General features: G+C 38.1%; 1 protein-coding gene across 50 annotated transcripts in view; it reads left to right on the top strand.

Annotated features, from left to right (window-relative positions):
- NEB (nebulin) overlaps window positions 1-12,336 on the top strand; it is a 153,493-nt gene that overhangs the window by 73,089 nt on the left and 68,068 nt on the right. For all 50 annotated transcript variants that reach the window (XM_082196548.1, XM_082196557.1, XM_082196559.1 and 47 more), the window contains 15 exons: window positions 598-702; window positions 2,119-2,226; window positions 3,102-3,413; window positions 4,065-4,268; window positions 4,350-4,454; window positions 5,069-5,173; window positions 5,727-6,038; window positions 6,807-7,010; window positions 7,155-7,259; window positions 7,909-8,016; window positions 9,144-9,455; window positions 10,109-10,312; window positions 10,504-10,608; window positions 11,008-11,112; window positions 11,613-11,924. In XM_082196548.1, the coding sequence (XP_082052674.1) occupies window positions 598-702; window positions 2,119-2,226; window positions 3,102-3,413; window positions 4,065-4,268; window positions 4,350-4,454; window positions 5,069-5,173; window positions 5,727-6,038; window positions 6,807-7,010; window positions 7,155-7,259; window positions 7,909-8,016; window positions 9,144-9,455; window positions 10,109-10,312; window positions 10,504-10,608; window positions 11,008-11,112; window positions 11,613-11,924 (2,706 nt within the window). The remainder of the gene's footprint in view (window positions 1-597; window positions 703-2,118; window positions 2,227-3,101; window positions 3,414-4,064; window positions 4,269-4,349; window positions 4,455-5,068; window positions 5,174-5,726; window positions 6,039-6,806; window positions 7,011-7,154; window positions 7,260-7,908; window positions 8,017-9,143; window positions 9,456-10,108; window positions 10,313-10,503; window positions 10,609-11,007; window positions 11,113-11,612; window positions 11,925-12,336) is intronic.

The following is a 12,336-nucleotide window of genomic DNA, read 5'->3' as shown; positions in this document are numbered from 1 at the left end:
CTTGAAAACCGTCCCATTCTGACTGCTATCATAGTAAACACCTTTATTTATTCAAATAAATGCAATGCAAAAAGTATAGGTTGTATCCAGTAGCAGCTTTCCAGTTGTGAAAGGTAATACCATTCATATAAGGTGACATCTCATTTTGCCACACTCCCTTACCTATTGAATCCTTCCATGCCAGAAGGTCGCCCAACGCCTAGGAGCAGTGGGTAGGTGGGCATATCTGAAAATTGTGTGCCCCATCTTTATCAAACAAAAGTACCTCCTTACAACTGCAAAGATACTATTGGATGCAACTCTGCATTTAGAACATATTTCTGCATTTTTTTCTGATTGTTGAGGAACATAAATGCAGGGGCAGGTTTCGCAAAAGATTGCTTCTGTGATTAGAAATGCCAAACATGGCAATTTTTCTAACAATGGAGTAGCTGCTGTTCTTTAATAAATCCCCAATAAAAAATCCATATGCGATGCTGCACACCCAACTAGGCCGCTTGCACGAGTAGCTTGTATGGAGGGTTTTGTATGTATACTCTCAATATGTACTTTGTATATTATAACAGAAAGAAGTACTATATTTTTTCCCCTCATTAGGCATTATATCGTGAACTCTGGGATAAAGAAAAGACACAGTTTACTCTTCCAGCTGATACTCCTGAGATGGTTCTGTCCAAAATGAATGCTCTGAACGTCAGCAAAGTAAGAATTAAATCTGCAAAACAATTCTGACCTTTAAATAAGGGGTTTGGGTGAGAATTGCCTTTCAGTTAAAATTGTTTTATGATTGGAATTGAGAATACCAAAGGATGAATGTATGAAATGCCCATTCAGTTCTCTATGTAGCAACCAATTCTGATTAGCTATGAGTAATGCCCTTCCACTGAATTCATGATTCCCTAGACTTGAGCAAACAAATGGAAGGTGGGGAGCAGGAAGGTCTTTAACATGGAAAATATGATATTTTTGATAGCTTATATCAATCTAGGGGGTTTTCTGGAGCAGATTGGGTGGGGCAAAGGAGAGGAAGTTTTGTCACATCTACTGGAATCATCTTTGATCTTTCCCATAATACTGAATATTAGAAAAACATTGCAATGTTTCTTAGTGTGAAGTTAGATAGCAGTAACTAAAAGGGTTTAATTTTATATTTTATTTCATCCCTTTGTTCCTCAGTTTTAACTCATTAATTTTTAGGCTCAGTATAAAAACATACATTTTTCAACATTTATTTGAGTATGATACATTATATGTTAGGGACATGGGTGGTGCTGTGGTCTAAACCACAGAGCCTAGGACTTGCCGATCGGAAGGTTGGCGGTTCGAATCCCCGTGATGGAGTGAGCTCCCGTTGCTCAGTCCCTACTCCTGCCAACCTAGCAGTTTGAAAGCACTTCAAAGTGCAAGTAGATAAATAGGTACCACTCTGGCGGGAAGGTAAACGGCGTTTCCGTGCGCTGCTCTGGTTTGCCAGAAGCGGCTTAGTCATGCTGGCCACATGACCCGGAAGCTGTACGCCGGCTCCCTTGGCCAGTAAAGCGAGATGAGCGCCGCAACCCCAGAGTCGGTCACGACTGGACCTAATGGTCAGGGGTCCCTTTACCGTTACAACATTATATGTTTGAATATATGTATACACCATAGCAATACAATTCTATTGTGGGAGCTTGACATGGAAGAAAAGGCAACATGGTAATATTTAATGTGTCCTGTGCCATGGAATGACCTTCCCCTAGAGATACAATGGGCATCTACAGTGATGATGTTCCTCTGGTTGCTTTAAACACACATACTCACAATGGCCTTCCTAAGCAATGATGTTTTAGTGCTGGCTCTGTTGTGGCATTTGTGCTTGGAACATGTTATTGCTTTACTACAATGATTTTATTCGGCACACTGACTTACTATTTTATAATGAGGCCAATTAATGTTTTCATAAATTATTAAGTCAATACATTTTTTTGTTTTTTTTTCATATTGCTTGCTCAAATTTATCATTACTTGCACTTAGAATTACAACCTGAAGATCTTAAACACATGAGTTAATATTCAGGACCCTTACTAAAAAAAAATTGAAATACACTGACATGAATGCTGCATTATTCATTTTCTTCACAGAAACATTATGAAGCAGGGTGGGAAGAAGCCAAGAAAAAAGGTTATGACTTAAGAGTGGATGCCATTGCAATTCAGCATGCCAAGGCTTCGAGAAACATTGCCAGTGAGGTACTGTCAACTGTTGTATATTATTTCTGTAATGTTATTTCCTATAAGGCTAAACAGGTGGCTAATATTTTGGTAAATATTAGGAAACTGATTTTAGATTAGCATTTTAAGTTTTTAGACTGTTGGCACAGATACATCCTGAAATTTGCTTACATTGGTTCTCAAGCTGTAGAGATCTTTTCTTCCAGCATTGGCTATTGCCAGTTAAGCCAAGATGAGCTATTTTTCACAATCTTAGTTTAACTGGTCCCCAAATCCCAAAATGGCAGGCATATTTTCAAGCAGACATATTAAATCCGATTTTACAGCCATTTATAGTAAATTATTACATTTCCACATTGGCCTGTATTTTTTAAAAAAGCTTTCATGAAAATTCATCAGCATCTTAGCGAGAAATTCTCCTAATATAATTTTTGTGTGCAATTTTGCCTAATATACATATTTTTGTGAAGCCATTTTCCCTAATGAAATTTTGTATGATTTTCACTAATGCATGTTTTCATATGCATACTTTACACAAGTATATCCATTTCTGCATGCACTACTCGGCCGCATATGTGCACTGCAAAATTTGGAGAATGTGAATTTGAAAGCATAGTTGTGTTTCTTTTGGTTCTCATTTCAAAAAGGGTGAACTACGGAAGTGTGACTTTAACTGCAAACTGAACTGCATTTCCCTCTCATCCCTTAATAGCAAGTCCAAGTAAATATTTTATAATACAAAGACAGAATTAGGAAGCCTTACTATGCTTTATCTACCCCCTGAATATTCCATAGTCGAATCCCTTCAAAATTGAAATACCAAGAACTTCTATTAACATTTCTCCTTGGAATTGGTCAGATTACTTAAGCTTCCAATTCTCTTTTCTGCTCAGTACAAGTACAAAGAAGCTCATGAGAAACAGAAAGGCCACTACGTTGGATGCCCTTCAGTGAAGGAGGACCCTAAACTTTCATTTGCTGCCAAAGTATTGAAGATGCAGAATGACCGGTTGTATAAGCAAGCTTACAACAAATCCAAAGCCAATATTACTATACCAGTGGACATGCTGTCTGTCCAAGCAGCCAAGCTATGCCAGTCTTTAGTAAGTGAGGTGGACTATCGTCAACATCTGCACCAGTGGTCTTGTCTGCCCGACCAGAATGATGTGATCCAGGCAAGGAAAGCCTACGAACTACAGAGCGATGTAAGTATATCTGTCCTCTGCAAAGCCAAACAAACAGCACAGCACTGCAGGGACAGAAGGCAAAAGAGACATCATGGTAGATAGTGGTGGAAGATTTCCTTTTCTTAATTTTTACTTTGTTTCCCGGATAACATTTGTAGTTGCTTTATTAATTAAATCTGGCCTTGTCACATTTTCACTTGATTTCATCATGAGTACCTTGGGAGGAAGAACTGAAATATTGTTAATTCAGAATGTCCAACACAGACAAGAGTGATGTGATAGACTTGGCATATCTAAAAATAGCTAATGAATTCATAACCGATTGGAGTGCTGTCATCATATGTATGGATTGGATGATCTTTCTGCCCACTCTATCTAGCCCAATCTACACAAGACTGGAACTCTCCAGATGTTTTGGCCCCCAACTCCCCAGCCAGCATTGTGCTGATTGAAGTTATAAATGCTGGTGTGAAATACAACTGGATGTCAAAGAAACATTGTGGCCTAGTCCAGAGAGATAGTACTGCTTAGATCCTGATGCTGTAATTGAGACAAGTTTGTCCTGACTTTCTGAAGTTCCATTCATTCTACAGTATTTATCACATAGAGTATTTCTTTTGAATTGAACTGAAATATCTTGCTCTTCCTTTCTGACATTTTCTCTCACAGGCTGTGTATAAATCAGATCTGGAATGGCTCCGGGGGGTTGGATGGATCCCCAATGAATCTCCAGAAGTGAAGAAGGTGAAATATGCGCAGGAAATTCTGAGTGACAACGTTTATCGCACTCCTCGGGATCGTTTGAAATTTACCCACATCGTTGACACGCCTGAAGTTGTCCTTGCCAAAACCAACGCTGAGCAACTGAGTCTTGTATGTAACTCCTTTCAGCAATGTGACATTATTTTAATTATTCTGCGGAAGGAATTAACAGATAATTCTGTATTTTTGTAGGCGAAATACAGAGAAGCGTGGGATAAAGATAAAACTACGATCCATGTGATGCCAGACACACCAGAAATCATGCTTTCCAGGGCTAATGCTATCAATGTGAGCAATGTAAGTAAATCGCTATCATTCTTCTTACGATGCAACTCTACAACCTTCTTCAGTTACTCAGATGAAGGGGGCTTTGGATGTTATAAGTTCATTATGCAGCAAGGACCCATGTAAATTCTAGGTGGGGTATTGCACCTGCATTTATTTAGCTAGTTATAGGTAGGTAACTGTGTTGGTCTGCCATAGTCGAAACAAAATTAAAAAATTCCTTCCAGTAGCACCTTAGAGACCAACTAAGTTTGACATTGGTATGAGCTTTCGTGTGCATGCACACAAAAGCTCATACCAATGACAAACTTAGTTGGTCTCTAAGGTGCTACTGGAAGGAATTTATTTAGCTGTTTGTATGCAAACTGGCAATCTATTGTGTTTGTGGAGATTCCACAAAACAGATGTGTTAGCACTTGTTATCCATAATTACTTACATGCACTTTAAATACTTTTCCTTACATAGTTTTATATGTAGATAATCTGTAATGTTTAAGGCATCTCTTACCTGCAAAAAACGGGAGTGATTAGAAAAAAGTAAAAGCTGATGGACAGTGAGCTTTCATAAATATATAAGTGCTGAAAGAGGATAATGACAATATAATGTTGTTGGTTTTTTATTGTAGAAACTTTATAGGGAATCATGGGATGACATGAAGAAAAATATTGACCTGAGAGCAGATGCAGTCCCAATCAAAACAGCCAGAGCCTCAAGAGAAATTGCCAGTGATGTAAGTATGCAAATAGAATTTTATAGTGTTTGGAAATCCATTGTCTCTGGACTTTTGTATCTAATGGAATTAAAATGCAGGAAACAGAAAATATATTAAAGTTCTATTTTCAAGGCAAGATATAAAGACATTATGGGCCAGCTTTCACTAACATAGTGCCCTCCAGATGTTTTGAACTAAAACATCCATTAGCCTCATCCAGCATGACTGATGGACGTTGTTGTCCAAAACATGTGAAGGGTGCCATCTTGGCGAAGGCTGCTGTTTGCTTTAAATATGCTCCAAGTAAAATGTCCAGCATCCTGATGAAGGTTTCTGAAGTAGAATATTAATCTCTCAGGACCAAAGCTTTCATCTTGTTGGTCAAAAAAATGTCAGATGAAGCATGTGTGAAATTCAAAGATCTATGCATGTGCTGAATATTTACATTACCAATACAATGGCACCCACCTCAGAAGTGCCAGAAGTGAGTTGCAGCTGAAAAAAAGCTCTGAATCTGAGATACCTTTGGTGAAGATTCTAATTGTATATGTATTTTTTCAAATCCCATCAGTACAAATACAAGGAAGGCTACCGTAAGCAGCTTGGACACCATGTGGGATGCCGAGACATTAACGACGATCCCAAGATGGTACTGGCTATGCACGTAGCTAAAATGCAGAGTGACCGTGAGTACAAGAAAGTATATCATCAATTGAAGACGAAGATCCACAGTCCTGTTGACATGCTGTCCGTCTTGCTGGCCAAGAACTGTCAGAAGCTTGTTAGTGACATTGATTACCGCCACTACTTGCATGAATGGACCTGCCTGCCTGACCAGAATGATGTCATCCAAGCCAGGAAAGCCTATGAATTACAGAGCGATGTGAGTGATTTTGTTATTGTTGCAATATCTCTTTTATGATGGCTTCTTGTCTATCACTCTCTTTCCTCTGTCATGACATTTGGTGGATTATTACTGTTGGCTCTACAATTATATTTTGTCTCCACAATTTTTACATATTTTTTCATTAAAAAGTAATAAATGTTTTACTTCTGTGAACACATGTCACATATCATAGTACATGTGAATTTTTTAACATATAAATTTGGTATTGTTTGGACAATCATCATGCTTCTTTAAGAAAGAACACAAGGGGGCATTGAGACCTCAATTCAACACATGTATCCATGCATACAAGGCTAATTGACTCTACCATGATCTGAAGAAGTAAGGCACCAAAACCTGAATTTGTGGCAGCTGCATAGAACTAAACACTTCTAGAGGTGTCCATTTCCATTGGTCTTTTACTTTCTATTCCAGAGAATTTTAGGTGTGAAAAGAATTAATTTAAGCTGCATTAAGCAGCCTATTTTTCCTTGACTGGATTGCCTGAGCTGGAGTTATTTACTAGAATCTGTATTACGCATGGCCAGTACTGTTGTTGTTCTGCCATATACAGCTTGAAAGGGGATAAAAAGAGGGCTGTTTATTAATACCCACATTAGTGGTATGCACTTCTTGTGATTGGCCAGCCATGGAAGCTGAGCAGTTCTGTATTATGACGGGTCGAGCCACAGCAACAGCCTTCTTAATAAATTAGAAGAAACATTTTCAGCCATAATGTTAATAGCCCAATTGTTTCCTTTGCAGAACGCCTACAAACAAGACCTAGAATGGCTGCGTGGTATTGGCTGGATGCCAGAGGGCTCTGTGGAAGTGCTCAAAGTGAAGCATGCCCAAGATATCCTGAATGACAGATTGTATAAGCAACGTCCAGATGCACTGAAATTTACAAGTATTGCTGACCCACCACCCGTTGTCCTGGCTAAGATCAATGCCCAACAAGTCAGTGAGGTAAGCTTGGGAATTACCCAGTTATTGTATTCATTATGTTGACAAATTGGTATTGGGAACGCGTGAGTTATAGTTGCATACCTTTGAAAAATAAGAGGTTTTTGTAATGCAGTGCAATCATTTATGCCTTCACTTCCTTCTTAGAATCTGTATCGTGAAGCCTGGGATAAAGAGAAGACTCAGTTCCATCTTCCTTCAGACACCCCTGGGATGCTGCAGTCCAAGATTAATGCTCTGAATATCAGCAATGTAAGAGAATTAACCAACTATATACCCATGAGTGGAATGTGTGTAGTGATGCATCTGTACCTATTCAGCCGTGTCAAATGCAACTTCCCATCATTAACTGTTCTTAAAAACAAGAAGGCATTTGGCTCTTACTTGTGAGTTTTTATTCAGACGTAATAAAGAGAATTAACTGAACTTCATGGACAGAAGATATTAAAAAGAGACCGACTTGTTCCCAATCCCAACGTTGTCAGAGTGTTTCATTGTTACACGCTTTGATGATTTTGTGATTTGGATAATGTCAGTCTCTCTTCAATATCTTCTGCCTATCAAGCTTTATTATTACTAAATTGTACTTCCCCACAATCATTCTGTTTCTTATCTAGGCCCCAAATAAATTGTCGGCGTCAGTTATATAAGACGTATGCATGCATGCAAACAAATATATCTGTATAAGCTATATTTATGCAGTGTTTGTATATTCATATTTTTACTCTTTTGGCTGCAGTCCTATGCATTCCATATTTACTTCGGAGTAAGGCCCATTGAGCACAGATTTACTTCTAAGTAAACTTGCATTGGATCGCAGTGTTGATTGAGGAATGTCTATAGTTGGTTTTCATCATGTATTTTATTACATTGAAAACTGTGAATTTTATTCTGATTGCAGAAACATTACACTGGAGCCTGGGACGAGGCCAAAGCAAAAGGATACGACATAAGAGGTGATGCTATTTCAGTCAAGCATGCCAAAGCCTCCAGAGAAATTGCCAGTGAGGTACAATCTCTTTTATTTAACATTTACTTCTCAAATGGCTATATCTTTTCATATGATGAGTGCACATGTCAAAGTATATGAACAATTGATAATTCAGCCTCAAAACCGTATTTATCCAGCCTTATACAAGTTCCTCTACTGCATGTCCATGACATCATTCTTTCCATTCTTTTACAATTTATGAAAGTGTCTTCTTTCAAACAATCAGAAAGTTTAATATAGTCCATTATTTTAAATGCCAAAGAGCTAACTGTGATAAATTTGGAGATACTTGGCACTGTAAAGACTTTACAATAATTAAATTTGTTGCTTCCTGTTGTTAAAAACACCCAAGTGTTTCTCCCCCCCTCCCCTTTCTTTACAACCACTTTAAAGTTTTCTCTTAAGTTGTGGAAAGTCAGAGACCTCTGGGTATAGGGTGGTATATAAATTAATAAGATAATAATAAAATAATCTTGCATAGTTTCCAAATCAAGTTTAGCACCCTGAGCACACCATCCTATGCATTTTTACGCCGATAGGTAAATTCCACCATGCCCAACTGGGCTTTGTTCCAAGTAAAAATGCATATGATTGCCGTTTCTGAACTCTGGATAGCCAAATTTCATCAGTAGCTTTTCACTATTACACAAAGTGGGCTGTGCTTTTCAAAAGACATTGTGACTTTGTAAAATTTGCAACCACATATATATTATTCAGTTATTTGAAAAAATAGATCTTTTTACTTAGGCTTAGGATGTATACAATTGGGGTGGCAAAACTATCAATTCTCCACATTTCCACATTGACTTGTTTTTTGGGTTTTTTTGTAGTTCTAATAAAAATTCATTAGGATTTTCATGTGAATTTTTCCTAATACGTATACATGTCTGTATACAGTATTCATAAAGTGTGAATTATGGAAGTGTGACTTTAAATGCAAAATGACCCGCATTTCCGTCTCATCCCTAATAACAAATCCAGGTAAATATTTCATAAAGACAGAATTAGGGATCCTTACTATGTTTTATTTACCCTCTCACTATTCCATAGCTAAATCCCTTAAAAACTGAAGCATCAAGAATTTCTAACTTATCTCCTGGAAATTGTTCAAATAACTGTAACTTCCAATTCTCTTTCCTGCTCAGTATAAGTACAAAGAAGCTCATGAGAAACAGAAAGGCCACTACATTGGATGCCCTTCAGTGAAGGAGGACCCTAAACTTTCATTTGCTGCCAAAGTATTGAAGATGCAGAATGACCGGTTGTATAAGCAAGCTTACAACAAATCCAAAGCCAATATTACTATACCGGTGGACATGCTGTCTGTCCAAGCAGCCAAGCAATGCCAGTCTTTAGTAAGTGAGGTGGACTATCGTCAACATCTGCACCAGTGGTCTTGTCTGCCCGACCAGAATGATGTGATCCAGGCAAGGAAGGCCTACGAACTACAGAGCGATGTAAGTATATCTGTCCTTTGCAAAGCGATGTAAGTATATCTGTCCTTTGCAAACACACATTACTGCTAGGACAGAAGGCAAAAGAGACATCGTGATAGATAGTTGTGGAAGATTTCCTTTTCTTAATTTTTACTTTGTTGTGTTAATGAAAACTGGCCTTGTCACATTTTCACGTAATTTAATCTTCACTTGATTTCATCATGAGTACCTTGGGAGGAAGAACTGAAAGATTTTTAATTCAGAATGTCCAACACATCATGCAGACAAGAGTGATGTGATAGACTTGGCATATCTAAAAATAGCTAATGAATCCATAACCGAATCCATCATATGTATGGATTGGATGATCTTTCTGCCCACTCTATCTAGCCCAATCTACACAAGTCTGGAACTCTCCAGATGTTTTGGTCCACAACTCCCCAGCCAGCATAGTGCTGATCGAAGCTATAAATGCTGGTGTGAAATATGACTGGAGGTCAAAGAAACATTGTGGCCTAGTCCAGAGAGATAGTACTGCTTAGATCCTGATGAAGTAACTGAGACAAGTTTGTCCTGACTTTCTGAAGTTGCATTCATTCTATTTACCACATAGAGTATTTCCTTGGATTGAACTGAAATATCTTGCTCTCCCTCTCTGAAATTTTCTCTCATAGGCTGTGTATAAATCAGATCTGGAATGGCTCCGGGGGGTTGGATGGATCCCACATGAGTCTCCAGAAGTGAAGAAGGTGAAATATGCACAGGAAATTCTGAGTGACAACGTTTATCGCACTCCTCGGGATCGTTTGAAATTTACCAACATCGTTGACACGCCTGAAGTTGTCCTTGCCAAAACTAACGCTGAGCAACTGAGTCTTGTATGTATCTCCTTTCAGCAATGTGACATTATTTTAAGTATGCTACCAACCTCCCTATCAGTTTGTAGCATGAAGCATCTATTTGTATTAAAAGAAAAGTTATTCATGTTCCTACAGTTAAAGAGAAATTATGTAGGAATATGAGCACTGGTGCAAAAGGAATTACAAGATAATTTCGATGTTTTTTTCAGGCAAAGTACAGAGAAGCTTGGGATAAAGATAAAGTTATGATCCATTTGATGCCAGACACACCAGAAATTGTGCTTTCCAGGGCTAATGCTATCAATGTGAGCCATGTAAGTAAATCACTACCATTCTTCTTATGATACAACTCTACAACCTTCTTCAGTTACTCAGCTGAAGGGGGCTTTGGATGTTACAAGTTCATTATGCAGCAAGGACCCATGTAAATTCTCTGTGGGTTATTGTACCTGTATAGGTGCAAACTGGCAATCTATTGTGCTTGTGGAGATGCCACAAAACAGATGTGTTAGCACTTGTTATCCATAATTACTTACATGCAGTTTAAATACTTTTCCTTACCTAGTTTTATATGGAGATAATCTGTAACTCTTACCTGCAAAAACAGGAGTGATTAGGAAAAAGTAAAAGCTGATTGACAGTGAGCTTTCATATATATGTAAGTGCTGAAAGAGGATAATGACAATATAATGTTGTTGGTTTTTTTATTGTAGAAACTTTATAGGGAATCTTGGGATGACATGAAGAAATATATTGACCTGAGAGCAGATGCAGTCCCAATCAAAACAGCCAAAGCCTCAAGAGAAATTGCCAGTGATGTAAGTATGCAAATAGAATTTGATAGTGTTTGGTAATCCATTGTCTCTAGACTTTTGTATCTAATGAAATTAAAATGCAGGAAACAGAAAATATATTAAAGTTCTATTTTCAAGGCAAGATATAAGGACATTATGGGCCAGCTTTCACTAACCTAGTGCCCTCCAGATGTTTTGAACTAAAACATCCATCAGCCTCATCCAACATGACTGATAGAAGTTGTTGTCCGAAACATGTGAAGGGTGCCATCTTGGCGAAGGCTATTCACGTGCTCCAAATAAATTGTCAACTATCCTGATGAAATATTAAGCTCTGCCGTTGGTCAAAAAAAGGTCAGGTAAAGGATAGGTGATATAAATGTGAGCATGAATGCAGCCTTTGTTTAGCATCTTAGGAACAGAGTTAAATGGAAAACTCTTGCCAATGTTATCAATCTTTCTACACGCTGAGATAACGAAGATGAAGATTCTAATTGTATATGTATTTTTTCAAATCCTATTAGTACAAATACAAGGAAGGCTACCGTAAGCAACTTGGACACCATGTGGGATGCCGAGACGTTAACGACGATCCCAAGATGGTACTGGCTATGCACGTCGCTAAAATGCAAAGTGAGCGGGAGTACAAGAAAGTATATAATCAATTGAAGACGAAGATCCACAGCCCTGTTGACATGCTGTCCGTCTTGCTGGCCAAGAACTGTCAGAAGCTTGTTAGTGACATTGATTACCGCCGCTACCTGCATGAATGGACGTGTCTCCCTGACCAGAATGATGTCATCCAAGCCAGGAAAGCGTATGAATTACAGAGTGACGTGAGTGCTTTGGTTGTTGTTGAAAATCCTCTTTCTTGATAGCTTCTTGTCTATCGCTCTCTTTCGTCTCTCATTTGCCTCTACAATGATAAGTGTTTGATATTTTGTTTCCACAATTATTACATTCCTTTTCATAAAAAATAATAAATATTTAGAATACTTGTGTGAACAGGTAAGATCCATACTATATGTGATTTTTTAATATAGAAATTCAGTAATGTTTGGACAATCATCAGATGTCTTTAAGAAAGCACACAGGACATTGAGGCCTCAATTATGCACATGCATATAATTGCACATAATTGCTTTCCATTATGTATAGATTTGAGCTCTCATTCTTTTCATGATTGTATTACCTGATTTGAATATGTCGAACAAACATAGGATATAGCACCACCTTGCAGAAGGCAAG

This window comes from Podarcis vaucheri (genome assembly GCF_965113315.1).
Source record: "Podarcis vaucheri genome assembly, chromosome: 1".
In the NCBI taxonomy this organism is placed as follows: domain Eukaryota; kingdom Metazoa; phylum Chordata; class Lepidosauria; order Squamata; family Lacertidae; genus Podarcis; species Podarcis vaucheri.
The sequence above is the reverse complement of the archived record's forward strand: the minus strand, read 5'-3'. Positions and strand labels throughout refer to the sequence as shown.